The sequence below is a fragment of the Chlamydotis macqueenii genome, chromosome 12 (assembly GCF_036417535.1).
Source record: "Chlamydotis macqueenii isolate bChlMac1 chromosome 12, bChlMac1.mat, whole genome shotgun sequence".
Taxonomy (NCBI): Eukaryota; Metazoa; Chordata; class Aves; order Otidiformes; family Otididae; genus Chlamydotis; species Chlamydotis macqueenii.
The window spans coordinates 22813473-22840974 of record NC_141567.1 but is presented as its reverse complement, the minus strand read 5'-3'; the positions used below and the strand labels follow the sequence as shown (position 1 = coordinate 22840974).

At 45.5% G+C, this 27502-nt stretch overlaps 1 protein-coding gene across 1 annotated transcript in view; it reads right to left on the bottom strand.

Annotated features, from left to right (window-relative positions):
- The window catches only part of RFX7 (regulatory factor X7), a 53984-nt gene extending 41455 nt beyond the window's left edge, over positions 1–12529 (bottom strand). The window contains exon 1 of the mRNA XM_086757044.1: positions 12240–12529. Coding sequence (XP_086613170.1) covers positions 12240–12388 — 149 coding nt within the window. The 5' untranslated portion in view covers positions 12389–12529. The remainder of the gene's footprint in view (positions 1–12239) is intronic.
- Between the last annotated feature and the right edge of the window lie 14973 nt (positions 12530–27502).

The following is a 27502-nucleotide window of genomic DNA, read 5'->3' as shown; positions in this document are numbered from 1 at the left end:
CCGTCAGGCCTGTGCAGCTTCACAGCGGCCAGAACAGACAACTCCACTGCCAACACTGCACAAACTACACGCGTAGGGGCAGACGAGCATCATTCATTCAGTCACCTTCACTCCACCCACTGCCTCCTTCACTGCTAGGCTGCCTCTGCAGCCGCGATGAATGAACAAGCAAGTCTATCAGATTATTTCTTTCCTCTAAAACCTAATTTATGAATGGCAATTATGAACAGCAGGCATCTGACCAGTACTTAATACCCCACAACTTCAGGGTTCACTGCTCTGTCTCCTCAGAACAGAGGACGACGCATGCAACCCGTTAGCTGCAGGCAGACTGCGCTACGCTCGGCTCTGCCGCCCCACCCCACTTCTGTAGGCAGCTGGGGTGGCGGGACGACCCAAAAACCTGAGAGCTTAGCCATTTTCTTCTCAAGTAACACACCTGCTTTGCAGGCACAAGACTGTCCACAAGCATTCTGATACCTGTTTTAAAAGCTTTCATATTGTCAGGGTTTTCTTTTAAAAAGGTAGCAGGGGGTATGTGACCTTCCCTAGCACGAACTACTGATGCCGCAAGCACGCAGGTCACAAGTTCAGCACGCTATTAAGCTGATTTGCAGAACACCTGCATGGATTCATTATTCATGATACATTCATTCCAGGGAACTGCGAAGTTACACCACATCTTGCTTAGTAAAACAGAAACAGAAAAGACTGTCCTTGATTAAACCTAGAACACATTTCATAGGAACCACATTAAACTCCTGACTTTCCAAAAATCGTAGCACCAGAGAATTATATTTAAGATGCAGACAGAAGGCTACGAAAGCAATACTCACAGAGAGCACCGCACTGTTGAAACCCACCTGCGGGCTGCAGCACACAGCTAGCTAACGTCTTTCAGCAGCTAACAATTTACTGCACCATGCTTGTACGGAAGTCTCACGCTAACGTTAGCCACCATTACTTGTCTGATGGGTCTTTCCAGGAGACAGTGTCTAAGAGCACTACGGAATTGACTGGCCTGGATTTTCACTCCTGTGAACCACATTGTGTGTAAACACGCCAGTGGGAGAGCAGATGTCTGCATTAAGGGAATGAAAATGTCTTTTCCTGATTATTAACGCAGTTTGATTCCAGTTTCCAAGGTGAACTATATGCTGCTTTGCCACTCCTTTACCGATGAGCTGAACTGATCAAGCCAAAACTGCAGCTCATCTTTCAGAGTTTGACAAATTTTGCAAGGACCATCTCCTCCAGAAGAATATGGTGTACTCCAGGTACCTCCTGATCCTACATTGGGCCTAATTTGCCACAAAGCTGCCGGTATTTAAAGTATTCACTGGTAACTAAGAACTCTTCCGATGTGACAAGAATCACTGTGAAATGACAGATAACAATTACTAGGTTCTGTGCTGCAAACACTTACTCATGATAAGTATTTTCACCCCGAACACCTGGAGCTATAGATTGCCAACATCCCAGTGTATGCTGTGTGTCTAAGTCTTCACAGAGAGAGGGCTTCCATGCACTGAACCACCATGCACACAACCTAAACTTGGTTTTTCAATTAAGCTACGAGTTTCACTGACTCTAATGTACAAACCATGACAGTCCATGAACCTCATGTTCTTAATCCCTCCAAGAGAAGTGAGCTTCTAGGAAAGAAAAACACACAGTCCATGGGGATATGTGCAATGAAACCTAAATGTGGACTGCTTCAACTTATTGGTACTAAACAAAACAAAAAAGTTACCTTATTTTTCATTTTTATTCTCAGCCCGAGCGAGCAATAGTATTACAATTTTTTTAGCCTTTATTAACCAGGAAAACTGACTGTACATAGTTTACATTCAGGCATATATACACAGGGTAATAAGACACCTAGCTTCTACTTCAAAGTAATAAAAAAAGGCAGCTGTCTGAATATCTTCACAGATCATGGATATACGTTACCCCATCTTCAGGGTCAGCATTTTAGCATTTTAGGCATTATAACGACAATCTAGAGGATTAATTTTTAACTGAAATTTCACTATGAACTGCATTTAGACAAATTTTTGTCCGATGCAATGAAACACGCACAAACCAGCATTTCCAAATTGTTGTTAAAAGGAAAAAAAAAAAGCGCTTTTTCTTTTGTCTTTAGCACTTTTGTTGATTATTTGGGAATTTTTGACTCAGTAAGCCACATCTAGTTGTTAAATACAACTGATAGTTTCTGTTCAAAATATCCCTTTCCACATTTTCAGCACTAGATCTGTCAATCTCATTTCATTCATTTGTTGAATGGAAGAGACAAACACACTTTTGTCTCAGCTGCCAATTCATTTCTCAACTTTTTATGAGTTAATCATTGAATGACACCACTGGAATAGAGCATAATTAAAGTAATTTGGCAGAACAGGCTCCCGGAGCCAAAAGCTGGCTTAGCCCTTCAGCACACTGCCGTTCCAGGTGTGCAGCCTGCGATTACTGCCAGTGAGGAATTTGATCATCTTAAATATCAAATAATTTACTTCGTTTACGTGACCACTAACAGCAACTGTAGGCCCTAACACAGTTTGTCATTTATAATGCTACCAGACTTAAAAAATAAAAATAAAAAAAATAAATCAAATCATAAAGAAAGTAGGCAAACTTTCTATGTACCCTTAATGAAAGAAACACCAGTTTGTCAGAGCTTGGATAAAAGGTTCCTGCGGGACAGTCTCCGACTCCTGCAGGATCATTTCAGAATTATTTTTGGCCTTTGGCAGTCCTATCACAGCAGGAAGAACTGCAGCGTTCACACAAGGGCTGAGTGCCGGCCGGCCTCACAGGCGCCTCACCCGCAGCTCCCCACTTTCGTATAATCAGCACAAGGATCACAGAGCAATCATTTACCTTTCACTGAGAAACACGGTGAGAAGCACCAGGCACCTGAATCTGAATATAGTGTGTGAGACAGTAGTCGCAGGCAGACGATGCTGCGTAAGTACCAACGGGCACAGCTGGCTTCGGCAGGGGCAGTGACAGGGACACCGACGGGCATCGCCGCCTGCATGCTCTTCCAGAGAAAGCATTGCCTGCAGACTGCCAGCACGGACCATTAACCGGCCCTGCCGCAGGATGTCCAGCCCTGAAGTAGAAGCCTCGAGTTCCCATTTCAGATTGCTTCCCAACGCAGCGCTCACTCAGCATCCAGCACCACCTCGCCCAGTTCTTCCCCCAGCTGGATAAGCATCCAAGCCTCTTGAGTGATTTTCTCCACTGAACTTGCAATAGAACTAGCGTGTGGTTCTGGAAGAAGGAGTTGTCACTATTTTTCAAAGCAGATTAAAAAAGGACTTAAAATTTCATCCACAAAAAAAATTTAATATTAAACACATGTTAAAACTTTTCAATTTACAGGCCTTCAAACAGTTACCAGTTGTGGTACTACACAACTATCTTTTCAGTCCATATTTTAATATGGTAACAGTTCTGAAGAGGAAGAGAGAAAGCACACAGGAGTATTTTCACTGAAGTCACAAAGACTGCTCCAAGTATTTTCAGGTGACTTCTAAACAAGGGCAAGAAGGAGATGAGGAAAATGCAGCAGAACAAATTGCCCATCCTACAAGCCAGCACACCTTGCTCACAAGCTAACTCTTGTTTGTCCAAGGGATGCTCAAGGCAGACACTTCCAGGCAGGCTTGTATGAACAAAAAGTTCCGACAGTCTGTCTGCATTGTTGACAGCTTTAAAAATAATTGAATTCACCGCTTTACAGGCAACCAAAGTAATGAACTGTAACTTCTGTTGTCCAGTGCAATCCAACTTTTTCCACTGGCAGGAGTCCCAACAACCTTACAATGGCACTTAGGAACCTCTGACTAAGAAATATGGATTGCCTCCATGCCTGTGAGACCATCCCTTAAAAAGGACGGCCATAAATCACAGACCCTGACATTTAACCACAAATTTCCTCTCAGGGAAAGGTAGGAAGGTGCCTCATTTAATAAACAAGTTCTTCCCAGGAACAAGATTTTCTTCCCAAACTTGAAGTACCTGACAACTGGTAAGAGATGCCATCCCCAGCCAGCTCCAGGAAAAAGCTAAGCAGGACCCATGGCTCTGGAGAAGTGCAGGTATGCCCCGAGAGACCCGCGTCCACAGACACATCCCCTGCCTCTGCAACTGCCCCGCGCTGCACCATGCGGAGTGATTACAGGTTATCGTTAGGAAAAGGTGACAGTTTGCGCAGCCTGAGCGATACGCAGACTAGACCGCTCACCGGGTGCGGTACGGAGCAGGCCCAGGAGGGCCTGGCAGGTCTGCCACCCGCAGGAGGCCCCTCGGGTGGTCCCATCCACAGAGACCATCCCCATCCCCGGTCCCGCCTGCAGCCACACCCAGCCTCCCCACTCTGCGACTGGGGTACAGCCACAACGGCAGCAACCAGAAGCAATTAAAAAACAAGCCACAGCGAAAACACTCGGGAAGTTTTGAATGTTTTTTCCACTGTCCGAACGATTAAACGTTCAACAACAGAAAACACTTGGCAGCTTACTGAAAGCCTGCTGATGGCACAGCAGCCAATAACGAGCATCCTACTTGATGACAGATAATCCTTTTTCCATTAAATCAAGAAAGCATTAAAACCAAGATACTGGCTAACTCCATTTAGAACCAACCAAGCCCAACCCTTAAAATTCCCAAAGATCTGAGGGAACACAACAAAACACCCCAGCACTTCAGATTTATTTAGAGGATTCTCCTCACTGCCTTGAAAGTACCACCTTGTGCTGGCCTTCCGGTTGGGCTCCTGAAGGGTGCCAGAGCACTGCACTTTCGTCTGTTTAGTTTGCCTTCTGAATCACCTGTCGGTAACTTTCCAAACACACAGTCCAGTATTCTACCTGGACTGCTCCAGAGGCATGCTGGAAAGCAACCTCCATCTCTTCATCTTCGCAGCTTAAAAAAAAAAAGCTTCCTTATTTATACATGAGGCTTTGTAATATTAGATATTAGAAAGGCTTGAACCAAAAATCCAGATTTGGATCTCGATCTGAATTTTGCAGCTTTGGCCCTTCTCCAGATACTTCTGTTTGGCAAGCAGCAGAGTGGAGTAACAAGAGAAGGCAACGTACGCAAGTTATAGGATCTGTATAAAAACTCAAAACTATTGCTCTCAAAACTACAGACACACACACACAAAAAAAAAGAAAAAAATCCACACACCACCCCAAGCCGCAATTAATTAAAAGATTAATCGCTACTTCAGTATAAATCTGATCACCCAAACCTGAGCAGTACTGTCATCTCACCCAGTTATAGTATTTTTTCTGATTAATTCATACAGTATCCAGAAAATTTTAGAGAGGGTTACTAAGTGTTCTTTTCAGATGGAAATTTGGATTCCTACTCACCATCAGCATACAGACACATGCGAATCAAACAGAACCGCCCCAAATGGCCAGCCACCCAGCTATGGAGGCCTGGGATGACCATCCTGCTTATTAAGAACTCATTAGAAAAGCTGCTCTGAATCATAATGTCACACCGTCTGACTTGCTTCAACGAAGGGAACTCCTGTGGCGGAAAGCAAAATGTTTACGAAACAAGGAGTTGCATATGTTTGATGCTGTGAAGGCAACAATTAAGGCAATCCTATGCATTTTAAATGAACAGCAGTAAAACTTAGACAAATCTTCTATTACTTGAATATTGTTTTTTCCCCCCCATATACTTTATTCAATATCTTATTGTTTCAAGAAAAAAAAAAGATAAAATCCACGAGCAAGAGGGAAAAATCCATGCTTCCTAAAAGTAGATTTACAAAGATCTTTTTTCTGCAGAGCTATTCTGTCCAACTCAGAGCCAGGATATTCAATAAAACCTCAACTCCATTCTCAGAAGGTTACATAAAGGTCAGCATTTGTTTTATTCAGGTTTATTTCCTAACCTTGTAAAAATGCCTGCAGACCAAATTGGCTTCCATACCTGCTGACCTACAAACTCCACCACCACGGTGGCCGTGCCCCGTTTTGGAAAGTTGCTTCTCCTCCCACGCCGATCTGGCACTGATTGCCGTGTGCCGCTGACCTGTCTGCTCCCGGGGGTTGGCAGCATGGAGAAAGGCTTTTGCAATAGCAAAGGAGAATATTTCAGCGGAGAATAGTAAATGCTTTTTTAAACCACTTGAGTTAGAAGGAATTCTTCCAGGGCGGCTACCCCCAAAAAGAAGGGTTTCCTCTGTACAGGAATGTGTAGTAATAGATAAAGGGCGTACCTGGACCTTGCCCAGGGGAACAGAAGCTCTCCAAAACAACCCACGGAGGGGATAGAGCAGCCATCCTCCAGGAAAAGAAGTTGAGTTGAAAAAGTGACAAATGGTGAAGGATTTATTTTGCCCAATTTGAGAGGTCTGCACCACAGATGGTTACACGCTGGCATACAGGCTAAAATTTGCTTACAGCTGAAGAGAAATAGGCACATAACACGATCAGATGGATGGTTTTATGGAAACTTCTTCCCTAGGAGGTGGCCCTCACCTCCTACAAGGGAGCTACCTTGACCAACTCGTACAGAAACAGATGGAGTCACATGAAATTAATTCCCTTTTCTGGTCCTATCCATTTGAGAAAGCAGAGTGTGAAGGAGAATGACACGCTGCTAGGCCGACCTCCCCTGAAATCATCAAGAACCGTTCTAAAATATAGTCCAGAGATCCATTCTTTCCTATGTGTTTGACTGCCTGTATACCACATTGGGAAAGACATGCAGCACAGGCAAGACTCACCATCACCTGCAAACAATGGAACCATAAATCCAGGAAAAACTGGGTTAATGACAAGAAATTTTCACAGTTTTACAAAGCATCTCTTAGCTGAGGAGCTCAAAGTACTTTTTCAAAGGAGGTAAACACACTTCTGACGTTACATCGACTTAGTGAAATGAGTGCAGCCCGTACGTCTGTCAGTGATAATTACTGTCTCTTCCTCATAACAGCGGGAGAAGGCAAGGCTCCAGGGAGACCTCACAGAGGCCTTCCAGTACCTCAAGGGGGCTACAGGAAAGATGGGGAGAAACTCGTCAGCAGGACCTGCTGGGATAGGAGGAGGGGTAATGGTTTTAAAATAGAGTGAGGTGGATTCAGACTGGATATAAGGAAGAAACATTTTCCACTGAGGGTGGTGGAGCACTGGCCCAGGTTGCCCAGAGAGGTGGTGGATGCCCCATCCCTGGAAATGTTCCAGGCCAGGTTGGCCGGGGCTCTGAGCAACCTGATCCGGTTGGAGATGTCCCTGCTCCTGGCAGGGGGGTTGGACTGGATGGGCTTTGAAGGTCCCTTCCCACCCAAACCATTCTGACAGTTAGTTAGCTTTTATTGAAGAATTATAAGCTTTGTTTCCCACCTCCAACAACTAATTAACCAGGACAAAGGAGGGAACGGTGGCCGGGTGCACAGAATAACCACAGAGTCTGTAATGAGTTACTGGAAATTTTAAGTTCTCCACTCAATTTTGACAGACCATTTAACAAAATATAGAGGGTTATTTTTTTTTTTTTGCTCTCATTCCCTGCCTCCCTCTCCCAAGCTACAGAAAATTGGAAAAAAAAAAAACAAAAAAAACCCACCACAGTAAACGCAGATGGATTGGTCTACAGATTAATCCAACCTGACTCAAAGAAATTTGTGTTTTCAAAAACATGTATGTATAAAGGGTGTTACAGGAATTTCGACTGCAGAAGAAAACTATTAAAAAGGCGTTTGCACCTGCATTTGCAAAGAGCCTGAAACACATACCCCTTGAGCTCCCCTCTTTGCTGCCAAGTATTTTGTTAAAAATATCAAGATTGTCAATCATTTTTTTCTGCTGACCTAACCATACAAATAAATAGCAATGCCTATAATGAAAAATCTCAGTGGCATTTCCCAAATTGCGGAACATTTGCTCTGCCAACAGCTAAGTGACAATCCACACTTGCTGACAATGCCTAATGAGGAGTGATGGATACAATTACAGGAGGGAGTAGGAATGATGTAAGTCATAAGAGAGAACGGCGCCTTCCAAAGATTAGAAAATATTGGTGTTAGAATCAGCTAATCTGGTTTTCTAGCACGATATCAAGAGCCCAGAACTAACAAGGGCACAATTCATGTCCTAGTCCCCCTTCAACATGAAACAAACTGGGCCTTAGGACACATAATTTTGGCACTGTATGGCCTAGCTCATGTGGTTGCCCAATACAACTTCTAGCTAGAAGAGTGATCTGAGGACAAAAATTATGGATCTGAAACCCAAACCCACGTCCAGCTGAAACGGCTGCAAAAGCAATAGTTTGTGTTTACCACTCCACGCCGCCTGGTCCTCAGCTCGGTTTGCACACACAATACTGGGAGGGGGGAGGAGAGAAATTAATCTCTTGAGCAGAATTATTATATTCAAATCCTAACAGATGCCTTTAGGACAAAAAGAGGCGAGATGCAGGCAAGGTGAAAGAAGCTGGGGCCAACCCGTGTGCAAATGCAAGCACCAGATTACTATTTACAGCAGTAAATAAGTACTCATTGAAGAATCATCACCAGTCATTCAGAACAGTGAACAAGAAAAGCAACCTGTCCATTCCTTCAACAGTCGCAGGTACAGACTGGATTTTAGATTAATACAGTGAGCTGAGGGATTAAATTGTCTAAAAACTGCTGGGTCTTTTTCTTTCACGCCAGTGGGAGCATACCTTCAGCCAACACCTTCCTCCCTCGGTCATCTTTGCGTCTCAAACCTTGTGCCACACTGCTTTTACATACAAACATCGCTGGCTGTCTTCAGCTACAGGATATTCTTTGGCAACTTAATGTAAAATTGAGTAGACTGTCTTCACCACCGTATGTCTGGGAACACAAATATCATACATAAATAACACACACTTGGTAATACAGTACCCTCACTTGGAAAAAATAATTGAAACCCCATTAGTCTATATGTTCAGACAGCTGACTAGAGAGGTTTTCCTGCCCTGGGCTCTAACGTCTGGACAAAAAGCTATTAATAAATATGAAAGCTTTAATGAATCTAAAGGGAACTAAAAACAGGCAGATTAAGGCCCAGCGTCCAGTGAAGACCAGGGCAATTTACAAACCCGCCCAACCCCACACTAATCAGCCAGGCTGGGCTCCCAAAGACGCGTTCTCCCCGTCTAGACTTCTAATCTGTCAATGGGAAAAGACATCTAATATTATTTCTGCCCACTTCACCGACACCGCAAGAACACATCCCACTGCTGCAGCCACTCACTTACACAGCACGACACAAAAACGGACACAGCTTTGCTGGATGTGTTCAAGTGGGGCAGACAGGAAAAAAAATACACCGTGATGAACTCTAACTGTTGTAACAAAACAGCAGTTAAATACCTGTACGTGATGCTGTAATGCAAACAAGTACTTCCTGATTTGTTTCTATGCACAAGTAGTAACTCTTCTCTTCCCCTCCTCAGTTCAAACCGAGGGTCACTTTATATGCAAAAAAACCACTACCACTGAAAAAAACCCAGACAACAAACCCAAAACCAGACTGGACTCCTAGCAAGGACTTCTTCAAGTCTTCAGAACATACACTGATGATGCCTGCAATTTCAACCATCAGGACTCAACCTATTCTTTCAGCTTAGGGGATTCCACATGTTCACAAGTACTTGTGCCACTTTTGTCAAGCTACATTTTAATTTAAGAAACAGAATAAACTAGATATGATTTGAGATAATGAATAACTCATTGTCCTGCTCGAGGCCTACATCACACACTATATTTGTCTGGTGAGAGGAAGGACAAGCACAGACTTGTTTGTGATCCTCAAGTCCAGTATTTCAGGAGTCGCTATATTTTGCTGTACTACTGTTTTCATTGACAATACGTTTTGAACACTGAAACACTTTAAAAACAAACAAACCCATCACCTAACAAACACAACCAACTAAAAACATCCATGGACTATGCACAAACCTGTGCAGGAGAAAAGAGGCGAGAGAGGAAAGGATACAGAAAAGCAGTAACCCAGATGTGCTGGGACCTTTGGAAAGCAAAGGGGAGTGGGACGCGCCAATCTGCCAGCACACACAACTGGCACGGCAGGGGAAGCAGGGAGGAAGAGAAGGGAAGGCAAAAAAGAGGAAGCTCTCTTCTGCACGTTACACCTAGTTCTGTTAAACAACAGAGCACCGTCATTTTCACAAGCAGCCTTCCCCCCCGTTTATCCGTCCCCAGCACACAGCACCCGCTGAACAGAGCGGCGGATCCCAGACTACAACTGCAGGCTTTCCACTGTTTACTCCGAGCGCAGCGTGCACGACTTCCTTGGCAATGCTCCTCATCCTTGCTGCTCAAAAACAAACCACCCCACCTACATGAAGATGCAAATTAACACTAGACTCTAGCCTTGCATGACGACTGCTTGATCACAATACACGAAGACAGAATTTCTAGCAGTCCCAGACAAAGGATGTGAAGATATTTAAAAAAAAAAAAATTCTTATAAAAAAATAACCTTATCTTCCAAGACTGCATTTCAGCAGTATAACCCGCAGGGAACTGATACGCAGCAGGGAAGTGCCAGCCCGGTGCAGGAAGCAGGTAGCCAGGGAGGAAGGCTTGTGTGGGGGCGAGGAACGCTGTGAAAGCGCCGGGAGGGAGGGCTGCAAGGTGCTGGCAAAACCTTGCTGGTTGCAGACACTTGGCACCAGGCAAAACGCTGCATTCCTTCGTACCAAACGTGGGCTCGGGCTATTCATCGAGTTTACATGAATCAAATACGCAGCTTTCATTTAAAAGGCTAACATAGGCACTCTTTTTCCTCAAAAAGAAAACCCGTAATAAAAGCAGAGGTTTTACTTAGTAGCCATTTTGTCTTCAACTTGGACATGATACCTCGTCTGAACGCAACGTAAACATGCTCTCTGAGGCTCATTTCCAAACAGCACGTTCATGGAAAGAGAAGAAAATATTAAAAGGCCATCACTAAATACCATAGTAAATTAGGAGGGTGCGAAGGTTTTGTGATCTAAACAGACGGGAAATTCTGCAGTTCATATTACTTCTCTAGGTCACATTGCAGAGAAAACCAAAACAAAAGGTAGCAAGCGTGGACTAAGGACAATGAATTATTATTTACTGCTTAAATTAAAAAAAAGACACAACAAAACAACCAACAACCAAAAAAAAATGCAATTTCAGTATGCCATACAATAAGAGAAGCTGAAGGTAAAATTATATTTAGATTCTCTTTCTTTTACAGCTACATCAATTCAAACCATCAAATCTAACTACAGTGTGAGGCAATATGCAAGCTAGATCGGTATGTTTTTATTAGGATGAGTACATGTACAAAAATATACATACTGTGTGTATATAAAAATGAAAACATTACACATGAGTAAACTGTATTTACAAGTCCCAACTTTCACAATAGTTTATCAGCCCCCTCAGCCAAAAGCAGCTTTTAAAAACACACACAAAATACAAACGTTGCAGGGGACAGCCTTTTGCAGATTATTATTAAAAAAAAAAAAACCAAAACCAAACAACCCAGAGTATTTCATTTGCAGGGCAAGCTAAACTCAATTTATCTCTTTCCCCCAAATGCACACAAAATAAACATTCTTAAGTAAAACGCGGATTTACTATGAATGTTGTTTTCATTTTCTGGGGGGAAAAAAAAAAAAAATTATTCCTGTGCAGGAACTCGAAAACCACCGTCACAAGTTTCAGCCAAAATTGCATTTCAATGGCCAGACTGGAAACTCAGAGGAAGTAGAGGTGGAAGGGGAGGGTGGCAGAACGCACCCTTACCGCAACGCCCCGCATTCCCCGCCGCACCGAGGCTCCGTACTGGGGGTCTCGGGCAAAAAGCCTCCCGCAAAACGCAGAGGGCAGCAGGAAAAAATGGAAGCGTCCCCAGCAGGTGAGCCCCCACCCACCGGTACCGCCGGAGACGAGCGGGCAGCAGCGCAAACGCTCCCGGCCCCCGGGAGGCCGACACCCGCCACCAGGCACGGCGGCAGCCGCGGGCCTGCGGGCCGCCCCGCCGCCACACCTGCCCGCGCCGTGCGCCCGGGTGTGCGGCCCCGCCGAGAGGGCGCGGGTGGGGGGCGCCGCGCGGCTCGGCGCTTCCCGGCACAAAGGGGCCTCGCCCGCTTCCTCCCCACTCCCCCCCCGCGTCAGCCCAGCGCCGGCCCGGGGCGCAGGCGACCCGGGAGGCGCGGCGGGGCCCGGCCCTTACCAGATGGAGCTGCGGATCTTGTGCTGCAGCGCGCTGGCCTCGCCGCCCTGCAGCCCCGGCACCAGGGCCGGCAGGGCCCCGCCGGGCGCGGGGGTACCGGCCAGCCGCCGCGGCGGCTGCCCCTCCGGCGGCTGCTGCTCCTCGGCCATGGGGGCGCGGCGGCGGGGGCGGGGGACGCGGAGCGGTGCGGAGCCGCACTAGGCCTCTGCCGCAGCCCTCGAGTGAGTCGCCTTCCCCCGCTGCCCGGGGGACATCACGGGCGGAGAAGCCGAGCCGCGTCCCGCCGCTTACGCCGCAGGATGGCGAGCCCGGCCCGCGGCACGGCGCATGGCGGCCCGGCCGCCGCCGCCCCCGCGCAGGGTCGCTCCGCGCTCCCCCGCCTCGCAGCACCTGGCCCGGCCCGCCCCGCGCCGCCGCTCCTCGCCGCGCGGCCGCCGTGCCCGCCCGGGCGCCCAGTGCGCAGGCTCGGCGCTGCCTGAGCAGACGGGCCGCCCCGCGCTGCCGCCGCCGCCAGGGAGGGGGCCGGGGCCGGGAGGGCCACACCGCCGGTAGCCCCGGGCCGAGGCCTGCGGGACCCCGCCGCGGGCTGCTGGGCTCGTCCCGGAGCGGCCCGGCCTTGCGAGGGCGGCCCCCGCTGCGCGCCGGCGGCGAAAACAACGCATCTGTGCGTGTGTACGGATTTTTTTTACAGACCGAGATCTCTATAAAATACACGGAGATGTGCACGGTTCGTGCACACAGCGCCGGGCCGCAGCCACGTGAGGCCGGCCGCTGCGGCAGCATTACATCAGCCGGCTGCACCGCGGCCTCCTCCGCTGCGCCCCAGCCCGGGCAGCACTCCCAAAATCCTCGTTTGTTACAAAAAAAAAAATATATATATATCTATGTATAATCCTTCACTGCTCACACGTCCTGAGGAAGCCAGCCATCGACACGGAGCAGTGGCAGGCCACACCGTCCCTCGTCCTCCTCACAAGTCCCCTGGATGTAAGCAGGGCCACAGGCTTGTACCCCCTATACCCCATGAACAGCAAAGGTGGCTCAAGTCGCCCCTGTGTTGCCCATCTTCGGCCAATTACTCTGATTCTGGCAGCGTTGTGACAGGAATTCACAATTTTCGTGCCCATCCTGCGGCAGGGGGATGGGTGCGTGAGGTACCCGTTCTGACGACAGTACGCAAGGACAGAGGGGCGACTTCCTAGCCCACGCTGATCGCAGAAAACATGGGCCTAAAAACGACTAGAAATGTAAATACGCACACACACGGAGATGTGGCATTACTAAATTTAGGATATGAGTATTTGTAAATTGCTCTGTCACCAACCAAAGTGAGACGATTCAAAAATAAATCTTGGCTTATGTTTCCACTGGTCCAAGATCAGAACGTTAATGGCTATGACAATGATGGCAGTTTTCTTCTTCTTCTTATAAAACCTCTCATCAGAACTGCAAAAACTAAGCTCCCCTTTTCCTGCCTCTTATTAAAAGCATTTTTTTTAACTCAAATTGAAAATTTCTGAAGGGCTTCCAAAAAAAAAGAAGACAAAAGTACAAATAAAAATTGTAATCAGAAGTAAACAGAAAAGTAATCAATTTAAAATCCCGAACCACTATGCTGTTTGCAGGAAAACTACATCAATAGCCATGTAAACCAGCACAGGAAGACAAAGGTGAATGTTCTTCGTGATATTTTTCTAGTTTTGTGGCAATTTCCACTTACTACCAATTGTATCAACACAGCCAGAGTTGTCTCAACTGTTGAGATCTTTTGTTGGAGCCTGTGAAATCTGACTGGCTAGAGCTTAACCCACAGAGATCCCAGCCCTAAAAACGTCCTGACCAACACGTATCTGTCAGTCCCAGACTCAAATCGATGGGCCTACGCGTCGGAATAAAGTTACACAGGTGTGCATCATGTTTGCAGGATCGTAGACTCTTACAATAAATTGGAAAAACAGATATCATTTCAGTGTGCCTTTCTTTCAGTCTAAATCAGCAGTTGGAAGACAAATTCATTATTTGGTTCCTCACGGATTTAATTCCCAGCCATGTCAAATTGTAATCACACTTATTCACAGCTGTATGGGCATCATATGACCAAAAAGAAAAAAAAAAAAAAAAGTCATATCTCTTTAGCAATATCTGCCGTGCTGGGCACAGGCTGGCACCCCAGGGGCACCACCACCGCTCGGTAATTACGCTGAGTGTTTTAGGGCAGAATGTGATTAAACTGACACAGAGATTAAATAAGTAGGCTAGACTCCTAGATTGCATTTTTGTGGTGAAAGTGGTCAGTGGGCCTCAAAAGCTGTGTCTGTACTGCCATATCTCACCATCAATTCACCTTTAAAAAAAAAAAAAAAATCCGTGCTTTTTTGATGTGAAACTTTCAAACTGTTAGCCAGTTTCTACTGTTGGGTTTGAGTCGTAGGCCCAAACTAAGACTGCATAGAGGCCCAAAATAGGATCAGGGCCCCATTTTGTGTAGAGAAGAAATTTCTTCAGGCCTAGCAGTAAGGAAGAATTTTAACATTTTTTCCCAGCATGATGTTTAAAAAAGGTGGCTGTGCTGTGAACAGCTAAAGCAGAGAGGCCCACACTCTGCTCACCAAGAGCCTTTTTCACGTTAGGAGCGATTCTCCCTCGATGCCTTCCTCGCATTCGCTCAATGCGACTGAGCACAGGCTCGGCTTGGCGCGGGTTTGTTACAGGCCTCTTCCAGCACCATGTGAGGAGGAATTTTTCCCTTTTTGCAGTAAGTGGGCCCATAAACAGAGGCCATTTTAGCTGACTCTTACACAACCAGCTGAACTTGCCTTGTGTTTCCTATGGTCTCTGCGCCTGTGCAAAACGTGTGAAAGCAAAATGCCAGCAATTTACACGATGATACACAACTAAAGCAAAGGACAAATAAATCCAGAATAACTGTGTAAACAAAGAGCTTCTGCTGATGGAATTGCCTTGAAGACACTGAGGGGAATTATTAAATAGCTAAGAGATTAACCTGAACTCAGATGGCCTGACTGGAGGCCTCCAGGGAATATCCACCGAGGACCACTACGACCCTCTGCTGGAATTCTTGTACATAATGGCTCTGAACATCTTCGTCTGATGCAGAGGTGCTGCTCCTGGTTAGCACTGTGTAAAAAAATATACGAAAAGTAATACAGAGGAGTTAATTTTAAGTCCCATTGCTGTAAATGAAGACGTGTGAAAGTTTAGATGTGTCAGAAGCCTAACCGGTGTTTGCAGGACCAGGATCCTTCTTGTTCTTTCCCATCTTCCAAGTGTCTGTTTTTATTGAAGAGCGCAGCAGCTGAGCTGAGAGCAGGCAGGCTGGGGGCCTAGTGTCCTCCTCGCCCTTTCTGCAGACAGATTTTGCTCGTCTAGAAACTGATGTTGCTAAAATTCCTGTCATTTCTAACTCAAAAGCACTGGAAGCCTGCTGCGCCGGACAGATATATTAATTAGAGGATGATCTTCACAAGAGAATGAAAGAGCCATTTTGGGGAAAGAAAGAGCCAGCTGTCTGCACGAACACCTTCTCCACCATGCTGTCCTATGACATGGGGGACCTAACTCCCTTTTGCCAGGTTAATTCCAAGAGCTGTGTTTATTTTTCCTCCATTTCTGGAGCTTAGGATCTAACACAAGCCCTCTCTGCAGGGAAAAGTTGCGCTTAAATACTCTCTAACCTCTTTTCCAGGATTTTCTCTACTGTACTTTACTGTGGCTTTTTTTTGTTTTTTGTTTCCTGTTACGAATTGTTTCTGACAGTTGGGGAATGTAGCATCACAGGCTTTCAAGGAGGAATGCCTCGCTGCCCTTTCTCCGGCTAGCAGCCAGCGCTGAGGGGCAGGCGCTTTGCCCGCTCTCCTATCAACAGAGAGGGATGTGCCACCTCTTGTCTAGCACGGGGCCAGAGACCGGCACGCTCAGAGACTAACCTGAGATAAATAATGAAATCTCACAGTCTTTATCCCCAAGCAAGCATAAAACATATTCTGTGAGGATAACTGACTTTAAAGGCATGCTAAAAAAAAAAGTCACTTTCCAAAAGCTTTAAATGCTGGTTCAGTGAACTCCATTTTGATGCCTTTTTGCAACTCTCCTTCCCTAGGGATGTCTGTCTCTGTGTGTCCTGAGCTGTGCCAAAGACTCTCTGGTTCTCATTGGTTCCTTTTCTTGGTGCATCTGTAGCACCTGTAAAATGAAAGTGCAATAACTAGTAATTCACCTAAACAGTTTTAATGAATACTTCAGCTTTTATGGTTTCTTTTTTTTTTTTTTTTTTTTTTAAAGCCAGTTTACCTAGGAAACCTTCAAATTTGTGTCATACCAACACAGGAGAAACTGGGCTGTGTCCAAGCTTGGCAGTGGAAAGGGAGCTATTTTAATTATAATCAAAGCCCACCTGACCAGAAGTTTGCCAAGCTTTGCTGGGTCTTGCAGCATCTTGCAGGAATGTCTAGTGGGCTCAGTGGCTGGGCTTGAAAAAGTTATGGAATCATAGAATCATAGAATGGTTAGGGTTGGAAGGGACCTTCAAAGGTCATCTAGTCCAACCCCCCTGCAAGGAGCAGGGACATCCCTGACTAGGTCAGGTTGCTCAGAGCCTCATCCAGCCTGGCCTTGAACGCTTCCAAAGATGGGGCCTCCACCACCTTTCTGGGCAACCTGTTCCAGTGTTCTATAACCCGCATCGTAAAAATTTTTTTCCTAATTTCTAATCTAAATCTACCCCCCTCTATTTTAAAACCATTACCTCTCGTCCTATCGCAACAGGCCCTACTAAACTGCCTATCCCCATCTTTCTTGTAGGCCCCCTTGAGGTACTGGAAGACCGCTATCAGGTCTCCCCAGAGCCTCCTCTTCTGCAGGCTGAACAGCCCCAACTCTCTCAGCCTGTCCTCATAAGAGAGGTGCTCCAGCCCTTTTATCATCTTCGTGGCCCTCCTCTGGACCTTCTCCAACTGGTCCATGTCCTTCTTGTGTTGGGGGCTCCAGAACTGGACACAGTACTCCAGGTGGGGTCTCACCAGGGCAGAGTAGAGGGGGAGAATCTCCTCCCTCGACCTGCTGGCCACGCTTCTCTTGATGCAGCCCAGGATGCGGTTGGCCTTCTGGGCCGCAAGGGCGCATTGCCTGCTCATGTTAAGCTTCTCATCCACCAGCACCCCCAAGTCCTTCTCCTCAGGGCTGCTCTCAATCCATTCCCTGCCCAGCCTGGATTTGTGCCTGGGATTGCCATGACCCAGGTGCAGGACCTTGCACTTGGCCTGGTTGAACTTCATGAGCTTGGCACAGGCCCACCTCTCCAGCCTGTCAAGGTCCCTCTGGATGGCATCCCTCCCCTCCAGCGTGTCGACGGCACCACACAACTTGGTGTCGTTGGCGAACTTGCTGACGGTGCACTCTATCCCACTGTCCATGTCGCCGACAAAGATGTTGAACAGGGCTGGGCCCAACACGGACCCCTGAGGGACGCCACTCGTGACCGGTCTCCACCTGGACATTGAGCCGTTGACCACCACTCTCTGAGTGCGGCCATCCAGCCAACTCCTTATCCACCGAGTGCTCTGTCCATCAAACCCATGTCTCTCCAGTTTAGAGAGAAGGATGTCGTGCGGGACAGTGTCAAAAGCTTTGCACAAGTCCAGGTAGATGATGTCAGTTGCTCGTCCCTTGTCCACCGATGCCGTCACCCCGTCATAGAAGGCCACCAAATTGGTCAGGCACGATCTGCCCTCGGTGAAGCCATGTTGGCTGTCACCAACCACATGCGTATGGCGTTCCTTTATGGTGCATGCTTGTCTTCAAGCTGGAAGAAGTCAGTAAGGAAGAAAAAGGCACCAACTACCACAGCCTAAGAAAACTACTTAGAAGGAGACAGTGAGTCATGAAAGTGGTGGTTGGGACTGTCCTGTACTAGGAAGGAAGGGCTGTCACTGAAAGAAATACCAACATTTGATACTTGCCTGAATGAGGCTCTAAACAGAGACGTCCTTCTGTTTTCAGTGTCATTGAATATTTGCTGCTCCTGCAGGTAGAAGTTAGGGAAAGCATCTTTTCAGTCAGACCCCGATGCAGATACCTGATCTCATCAGTTGCTTCTTGTGGTGACTCAGAGGCTCAGTTTTAGGGAGATTCTGACAGAATCAAGGCCAAGGAGAAAGAAATATGTGCCAGTTTCACGTAACAAAGCAATCAATACTTCAGTCTTTCCTTTATTTTTTTTTCCTTTGGAATCCAGTGGTAAGCTGGAAAGGCACGAGCATTCAGAACTAAACATTGCCTGCCTGCGGGATGGCTTAAGTGCGAGGAGGAGGCCAGCTGCTGTTTGCAGGGGCCTTGCCACCTGCACAAAACCGTGACCCAAACAAGCGTCACATGGCGATGCAGTGTCTCCAGGTATCTGATATCAGAGGATGGGAGAACACCAAATCCCCAAACGCAGAGCCATGTGGCACAGGAACCATAAATTTCAGCTATGTTGGTCCAAGCTGTGGATCCCCAGATAAACCATGGATGTCCTTCATCTGACTGCTTCCTGAAGGAATCCTGGAGGATTTACAAGTCCTACGGCCTCCTGAAATTTGTTTGCATTTTCTGCTGTATGCAAATTGGCAAGGCAGTGATTCAGTGATACACAAGTGTTTGCAATTGTGGCATTGCCCTTTGATTCCCCATCTTGTGAGCAGGCAGTGTCTTGAGAGATCAAACACCAGCCTGAGGACACAGTAAGGGCTTTTGTTCTCAGAGAAGAAAGAAATGGGGGGAAAGGAAAATGCTACCTGCGCCTTGTGCCTGTGGGACAGACAGGTAAAGCCACACAACACTACGATGCCATAGCCTCCCATTTTTACTTTCTTCTTTCAGCCCTCTGTCCCTGACGAGACAGTGAGGTGTCCTGTCAAAGATCAAAGCAATCACATCTCATCACTACTGTTTTATGTCCGTCTGGTTTTAACGCTTCAGTTCTTGTTGGTCAAAACTCCAGTCCTCCCCTTCTCATCTTCTGGCCAGCAGCTCCTCCACCTCTGAGCACCACATCAAGACCCTCTTCTCCATGAAGGCTTTTGTCCCAAGGGCTGCTTCACGGACTCTTACAACCTTTCCGCCAGCAGTCACGGCACCTCCAACGTCGGTGGAAGGCAGCAATGCCTGTGCCAGGGAGTGGTGCTATCCGTTCCTCGTCAGGACACAGCAGGAAACGTCTGGCCTCCGCTCCGCAGCCATCTGCTAAAACCAAGCCTCCTCTGGCGGGAGTCCACCACAAAGTAAGTGGAGTTTCACAGCCAGATTTTGAACAACGAAATAATGGAAAAATATGGCTCCTGGTTTTCAAATTCAAAACGTGGAAGTCCTTAGAAGCAAAAATCCTTTATGGATCTTGAGACTTTTTGGTTGCCAAATGCGTCCGTGGCAGCTGACGCTAGGGAGAAAGTGCAGTGATGCAGCAATTTTAGTTAGCTACACCTAATCAGTTCAATTTACACATTTGCTATTTTTTAAGACGATTTCTCTCTCAAGTTCAGTGATGGAGAAAAATTAAATTGTCAAACTGGAGACTTCAGCTTGCATTATTTCTATGGGAAACTGTATAGATAGAAGAATTCTGAATCTTGCTACTGTACAATATTTTTCATGGTGTAGGAGAGAGAGAAGGACTCAATGAAGTGTGAATGATTCTTTAAAAGAACAGATTGCCATGTCTTTTAAAATAGGTCAAGTTTTTGGCCTAGTTTCCTTTAGAGTGTCCCTTAAAGCCATGGAGTTTGAACACCCACAATAGTGCCATTGCTGTTTTGGTTTTAGCCACATCTCTGCATGGCTGTAGTCGGAAGGCAGAGATGTTCTGGTGTAAGACTACAACGGCAAAGACGACGTCTCTCAAGCAGTATTTCTGAACGAGTTACCCTGAACAGTAAAATCTCAGCAGTGGCTGCATTTCATCCTTAAGTGTAATGTTATTCTGAAACAAGTGACTAAGAAAAAACAAACTGTAAAAAAGGTGGTGGCCAGTGAAGCCTGCAGACCCAAATCCTGTCAAATCTGACCTGTTAACTCCAGAAATTTCAGGAGGGTTAGCACCATTGTTTACTTTCCATCTTCAAATTGATTAAACCAACTGATTCACTTGATTTAAGTAGAAAGTATAATTACAATAATGACATTTAGATTGGATACACTGTATAGGTATTGAATACTATATAGGTACAATAGGATTGAATATGATATAGGTAGTATTCCTCAGAACAAACCAAGGCCTCCTGTGTTGAATGGAGACAAAATGCAATGGTCAGCTGTCAAAGCAAAAAGAATCTGTATGTGTACATTTAGATTCTAAAAAATGACGTTCCAGATATTTAAAGAGGGAGGAAATTCTGCAGGCAGTATTAATATAGAATAAATACCATCTGTCTCCTGTGTATGGAGCAGTCTGGTACATGTATTTATGGATGCATCTTTGCTCTGTGAACATAACTCAGGTATAATACACATGTATTTGTGATGTTACAGACTTAATCATTCACCTTAATACACATCCCAGTAATTGCGGTTGGCCTTAGTGCAGCTATATGGAGTGAGGCAGGACGTGAGGAGGAACTCCTCCATCCCAGAGCCCTGGAAAAAGGCCAGGTACAACTCAAGAGTGGGTGTGCTTGGGGAATACAAGGACAGGACGTGTCACCCTACCTGCTCTCCCCTGAGGCTGAGGTGGGAGCCCAGCACATCTTTACTGAGATGCGGGTTCTTCTCCCCACTAAGCTGACCGTGAGGGATAGTGCCCTTCAGGCACACCCCATTTAACACGTACCTTGTTGTGGCTGGACTCGGGACCAACCTAATGTGCAGCCAGTAATAAACATTAGTTGGCTCCCAGTGTTGTGCAGTAACACCCATACTGAAGAGCTTGTCAGTACATGTTCCGGGAAAGAAGTACGATCTGGAACAACAGGGTCTACCATTACACTTGGAATACAAATCCTTTGCAGGCTCTGGACTTCATTATGAAAACTGTCCATGATTCCAGTTACACTGGGAGTGAAGGCAGTGCAAAAGCTTGTCCGGTATTCATCCCATTATAATGTGGAAAGATGAATTAGCCTTTAATAATAGAGAAAAGTTTAAAAGTACTTTATTTTGTCCCGAGATTTGTAGTTGAAACCACCATCATGGACTGGAGCCTTTGTTTTGTACCTGATCCTACTCAGCAGCCTTTGCTGAAGAACCAACGTGAGCCATTTAACGCTTTGCTTTGTGTGCACAGTTTGTGACATAAAAAGGCTCGAGAAGGGGAAAGAGAATTTTTCTTTTTGCAGAATATCACAAAGTGCAGGAAAAGTCATCTAGAGAGCTCCCAAGGATATTGATTTGTGAACAACTCCTTTTTACATATTACTCCCACTACTTACTGCAAGACAAGAATATTATGCACACAGATCCGGTTTGAGTTTTCACACTGGCAATTCCTCCCAATACTGCTTGTATATCAAAATCAATTTTGCTTCATAAATTCTCCAACAATAATTCTCAGAATATTATCTTTGTCTGTTGCACTCTAAATAATTAACAAAGACGCCAGACAGATTTATGCTGCACTTGATAACTAGCAGGAAAATGTTAGTACCTCCGCAATGATTCCACTTCCAATAGCTAGCAAAGACTTACCCTGGAAAGAATCCCACAGAAAGGTCTTCCTCAGCAGGAATATGTGATTGCAGAATTACTCAGTAAGGACTGGTGGACTAAATCTCATTCATTTGTAATCTGAACCAAGTTGGGAGAAAAGTCATATTATCTATTTGCATTGAATAGGATTATAAGCTTCACAGGGAGTTTTCCTCACCAGCACAGAGTTCAGTGGAGCATGGACATTAGTTTTTCTTATGAGGGTGAGATGTAAGAAATTAAAGACTGTTTATTTCTGATGCTACACATAGGTCTAGGTTCTTAACGCCTTCATCTACCTGTGTAAGGAAGTCTGTGCTGTGTGGTCCTGAAGGCAGCAGCACATCCAAATTTCAGGTGCAAACCAGAAGCTCTGAGGGGAATACCTGTTACATGGAATGTACAGGATGATTACATTGCATGCTAAAATAAGGCAACTGGCTCAGCTGTCTGAAGGATGGGACTGTGTTCTGTTGGGCTGAAGCAATCTTCTGTGGGGCTGGGGCCAAGAACATTGAAAAAAAAACCCCATTCTTCATAATCCATCTGGCTGAAATCCTATACTTATCCTATCTAGGCACTGGATCTAGCTCAGAGCCAAAATTAGGCTGTCAGGGAGGCTACCACTGAGATGGGGATGGAGCCAGAGAGCTGTTGAGGGAACCTGGTCCATGAGCAGATAACCACATGTGAATGGGGGTGGGAGGGAAAGGCGGTTCCCATGGCAGATGAGTGTGGCAGCGAATGAGTCAGCAGTGGTGGTTAGAGCCTTCTCCGTACCCACAGGGATCTTTGTGGTCTTAACCAACATGTTTGGGTTGGATGCTCAACCTAGCAAAAAACCCAACAGTTTAGATAGGAGAAGAATGGCATCCTTTATCAGGATGCTTTGTCAATGTCTTAACTAGTTGAACAGTTGCAGTATCGCTACTCTCACAAATCAGTACTGCAGACACCCGAGAAACAGCAGTTCCCATGCTATCAGGCTTCGAGCATTTTTCTAACAATTCAAAATGAAAACAGACTAAGGTATCAACTTCAATACAAGACAGCGCTTCATGTCCTCTGCTGTTTTCAAGTGAATCTAAGAGATTATTGATGTATTGAGCTTTTTAATAAATATTATGTGTGAAATTATGGAAATTCAGATAAAAGCTGACATTTTACAACTGATATCATCTGGGGATTGGAGGAAAACATGGGGATTATAATAGATAAAATCGTGGACTTTACTGTTTGGGCTGGTGCTCAGCAGTTTTAATCTGAACAACGTCTAGTGGAGCAGCTCAGGTACAAACCTGTGCACTTGGCAGGTGGATGATTTATACCACCATGGGAAGAGTAAAATAAATACATCAGTAGGTCACCCTCCTAACTTGATTTTCCTGAGGCAGATCATTTTCTTTCCTTCAGGAAGCAAGGAGCAGACCTTATTCAACATCAGGAAGAAAGGAAGTCAGGGCAGCTTTCCCTCTGCTCTTCATTTTCACTTTAACCCCTAGAATGACTTGATCACATTTTGTTCATTAAAATTTCCCTTGTTGGAGGGGATGGGGCATTTGTTTGTTTGTTTGCTTGTTTCTTTTCTTAATCTCTCCTCTTTCAGTTTTTAAGAAGTCCTCCCCTCAAATTCTAGCAGATCCCAAGCTCAAAAATCCAACTGTCTAACCCCCGTTATAAGAATATTCCTATTTACACAATGCTGTAAGTGCCAGCTAGCCAAGGGTGACATCAGCCCGGGGGTGAGCCTTTTCTCAGGTCCAGGGTGTGTTCAGTCCACGTTCAGGAGGCAGAAGGAGTAACGCTTAGTCCTTTTATTAACCTAGCAGGCACCCCATTTAAAGCTGTGCCTATTTAGGTTTCTAAAAACAGCTTGCACTGAACATGCCCTCTGGCTTCCTGGCAGGGCTGCTCCCAGAGCAGTAACCTGATACACTCACTCACGGTCACCATAACACCAGCCAAGCACAGGGAAATAAGAGCATCTTTAGAAAATACCTCAATGGGTGAAAAAACCAGCAGGGCACAGCTACCAAAGCCATGTCTGAGATTCTTCCCTCTGCGAGGAAGAGAGGGGTCTCAGCACCTCCTGGCTGTTTGCTGCTCGAAGAGAAGGATGAGTGTGCAGATGGCAACCTCTTGCATGGAAAATCTGTTTTCAGAATTGCAGCAGTTGACTAGTTTGAGTTTCTTTACACCTCCAGCTCTAAGGCAGGGGCGGGGTAGCAAGGTATCGGCTGTGCTTGTGGCACGCAGAATGATTCAGTGTGTGCTGTGGGCTCAGATTCTGCCCTCGCACTGCCGGTGCAGCTTCTAGCAGATGTTGCAGTTGCACAACCATGTTAGAGGACAAACACTGTTCTGGCAGAGATAAAGAGCTTTATTACTGGTTATTTAACTGTCAAAAAGGAAACAATATACTGCATAAACGGTGGTTAGAAAAGCTCATGTTTTTAACCTTATCCACAGTGTATTTAATCTCAAATTACAGGTGCAGACAGAGAACACACTGATGGTACTTTTAAACTTACCCGACTTGCCTCACTGTAAGATATGTTCATTTTTCTTGTTCTGAATTTTTTTTCATTTGGAGAGATTTCTTGAATAGAAAATTCTACAATCAGACCACACAGTTGCCTGTTGTAAAAAAAACTTTTCAAATTTCATCCCTTCCTTTCTGAAAGCATAGACAAATTAACGAAGACTAATCATAGCTTAGTCATAAAAACAATCTGTCAATATTTACATGAAGCTCTTTCATTTCTTGGTCTTTCTTTGCTGGTTTAATACTTACTGCTAAGCCCAGTATGCATCATCAAGCCCTGGGTCTAATAGATTGGGAAGATGGTATTTTGAGATGTATTTGTATTAGCGAGTGAAAATCCAAAGGGAGTGAGGAAAAGTGTCCTCAGCATGATTCAAAATAATTGCTGAAGGAGAGGTCGGGATATAGTAAGATAAAAAAAAAAAAAAAACCAAACTCAAAGGAAAAAAAAAAGCAGACAACCAGACTCCAGCTAGTGAGCTGAGCAGCTTTGTGCAGCAACGAGAAGGCCGGCGGGTGCCTTTGCAACTTCCGCAGGTGCTGACTGCAAAACTTCACATTGGTTTGTACTTCTGTTCAAAGAAAGACGCAGCTAAGACATACCTATGTCAGGCCCATTTTAAACTCCTCTGCTCATCTGTGGTTTATTTGATACCACTTTTTAGGGCTCTAAGGAAATCCCTTGGAGAACGAAGAGGATTGGGGCTTGAAAACTCCCAAGTGCAATAGTTGGTGCCACAGGCGCTGTCTGGAAGGAAGAGCGGTTTAGGAGCGATCACATTGCTTTTCCATCTCACCGGCATTACAGCTTCACAGCTCTGACTTACCGGCGATCACACTGGGATATTGATAGATATTTCAGCATAAATAGATTTTCTCACCCCAGAAGCAGGAGCTCTTAGTGCGACAGGAGCAGGCCCGCTGCTTCAGCGGGGCCGTCGGCGCGAGGCGAGTGAGTGCTCTGACTGCCTTTCGCTTTCACAGCAAGTACGGGAGCGCCGCTGCTGCTGCCACCCAGTTGCTCTGGTATTGCAAAGGATAGCTCGGAGCGGCTGTGAAACCAAAAGTACTCCTACATAGATGCAGTGTATTTATTTCAGAAAGTTTCTACTCAGAAGTGTGATTCTTGGCTATAGAAGTCTCTCTCATTCATGCTTTTTTCTTCTTTTTTTTTTTTTTTAATTGTTCTGGCAAACCTGCCGTTTGGGGACTAAGCAAATAAATTTTATACTTGGAACAGCTTTATCACAACTGATTAAATGAACATCCTCTGTTTTTCTTTACATTGAAAATCTCTCTTAAGATTTTTACCGTTACTGGGGGTGGTGATATTGCAGATTCAGAGGTCATCTCTGGGACACAGCTCGATGGAAGTGCTTTCAGGGGCAGCACCCCTGAATTCACCTAGGGAATCGGCATCTGAACCCTCCAGTTCAGGGTGAAAAAACACAAGGCATCCAAAATCCCACAAATGGTTCCAAATAGTTTGTTTTCCAAACATTTCCAAGTGGTTTCCTTATTTTGAATTTCTCAGCCACATCCATTTCTGATTTCTCAGACACAATCCATAGGGATGACATAATCTTAGCATCAGATGATTGCCAAGTGTGCCCAAGCCTCTTCCCGAAAGGTCTGGCCTGGAGGTGACTAATGTGCTTTGTGCATTTGCAGGACAATTACTAGGCGGAGCGCAGTGCACGCACTGCCCTGCCCTGCAGTTTGCCTCAATTCCGACACTCTCACTCAAGCTACTTGGGTAAAAGAAGCAGCTTTTCTACTTTCCCCACCATACGCTTCTCTCCTAAAAAGCTCCCACATAAGCATTCTTACTCCTGCAGCTCCACCAATGCTAACAAGCGTGGGAGGGCTGGCATTTTTGGTACAAGAATATTTGGACTCTCCCTACAATGTCTGCTCTGCTCCCTTGAATATATTTGCAATTAATCAGAGGAACATATGACGAAGGGTGGTCTGCTGTGAAAGGTACCCAGTGCACTTGGACTTACTATCCCCTCATTTCATGCAGATACTGACTTTCTCTCTCTCCCTGGACTCCCTTTTTTCCCTCAAAACTCCTGACCGAGGGAGACTAGAAGTTCTGTTAGAGGAAACTGAAAACAATAAAAGCTCTGATCTACTTGTGAAAAGTGCTGGGAAAGAGCCAGGCTCTATATTATTATATTGTCTCATATACTGTAGTAAAACATTATTAAAATTGAAGGAGTTGAGTTCATTTTCAAACAGATGATGCGTGGAGATGAACGTTCTTCAGATTATCCTCATTAATACTTTCATATATGTTACCCACATATCTTATGTGGTATGTGGTCAAATAGCTGGAATCCATTAAAACCATGCTCCAGCTGTGCAATCACTGTCCTCACAAAGACACGTTTTTACACACAGTTAATGCCGAGAATCCACAGCTTCAATTATGAGAACATCAAAATATGTCATTTATTGCAGGAAAAAAAAAAGAATTTGCAGCAATTTAAAATATCCAGTCAATACAACACTGCTAAATCTAGATAATAGAAATCCTGGAGAAATTTGAGCTAAATCTGTTTGCATTAGAGCTGTGGGATTATCCAAATGCTAAATTACTGTATATGTTTTACTCACAAACATGAGCACAGACAGTATAGGAAGACAGATGACTATGCAAATCACAATAAAACCCATCCCCAAGAGACTTTTTGGTAGACTAGGTAAACAACCCCTCTCAATTTATCAAGCATCCTAGACTGAATTAGTGATGTCATTTACTCTGCTGTTGCTGTGTAGAGGAACAGGGTTTAACTTGAACAGCTTCTTTAGCACCAGAAAAATAACAAAGGTTTTCTCCGCGCATCCTTCAAAACACCCAGAGTGCAGGAATATTAATTGACTGCCATGTTTGTACAACTGAATTAAAGAAAATATAACTGTAGTTTAGTGTGTACTCAGAAAACCAAGTGATACGCAATACTGAAAGAAAAGATTAACCTCGGTTGTCCTGTTCCACCTTCCCTTCCTCTCCCCTGGTGTTGCTGGCTTTCTAAGG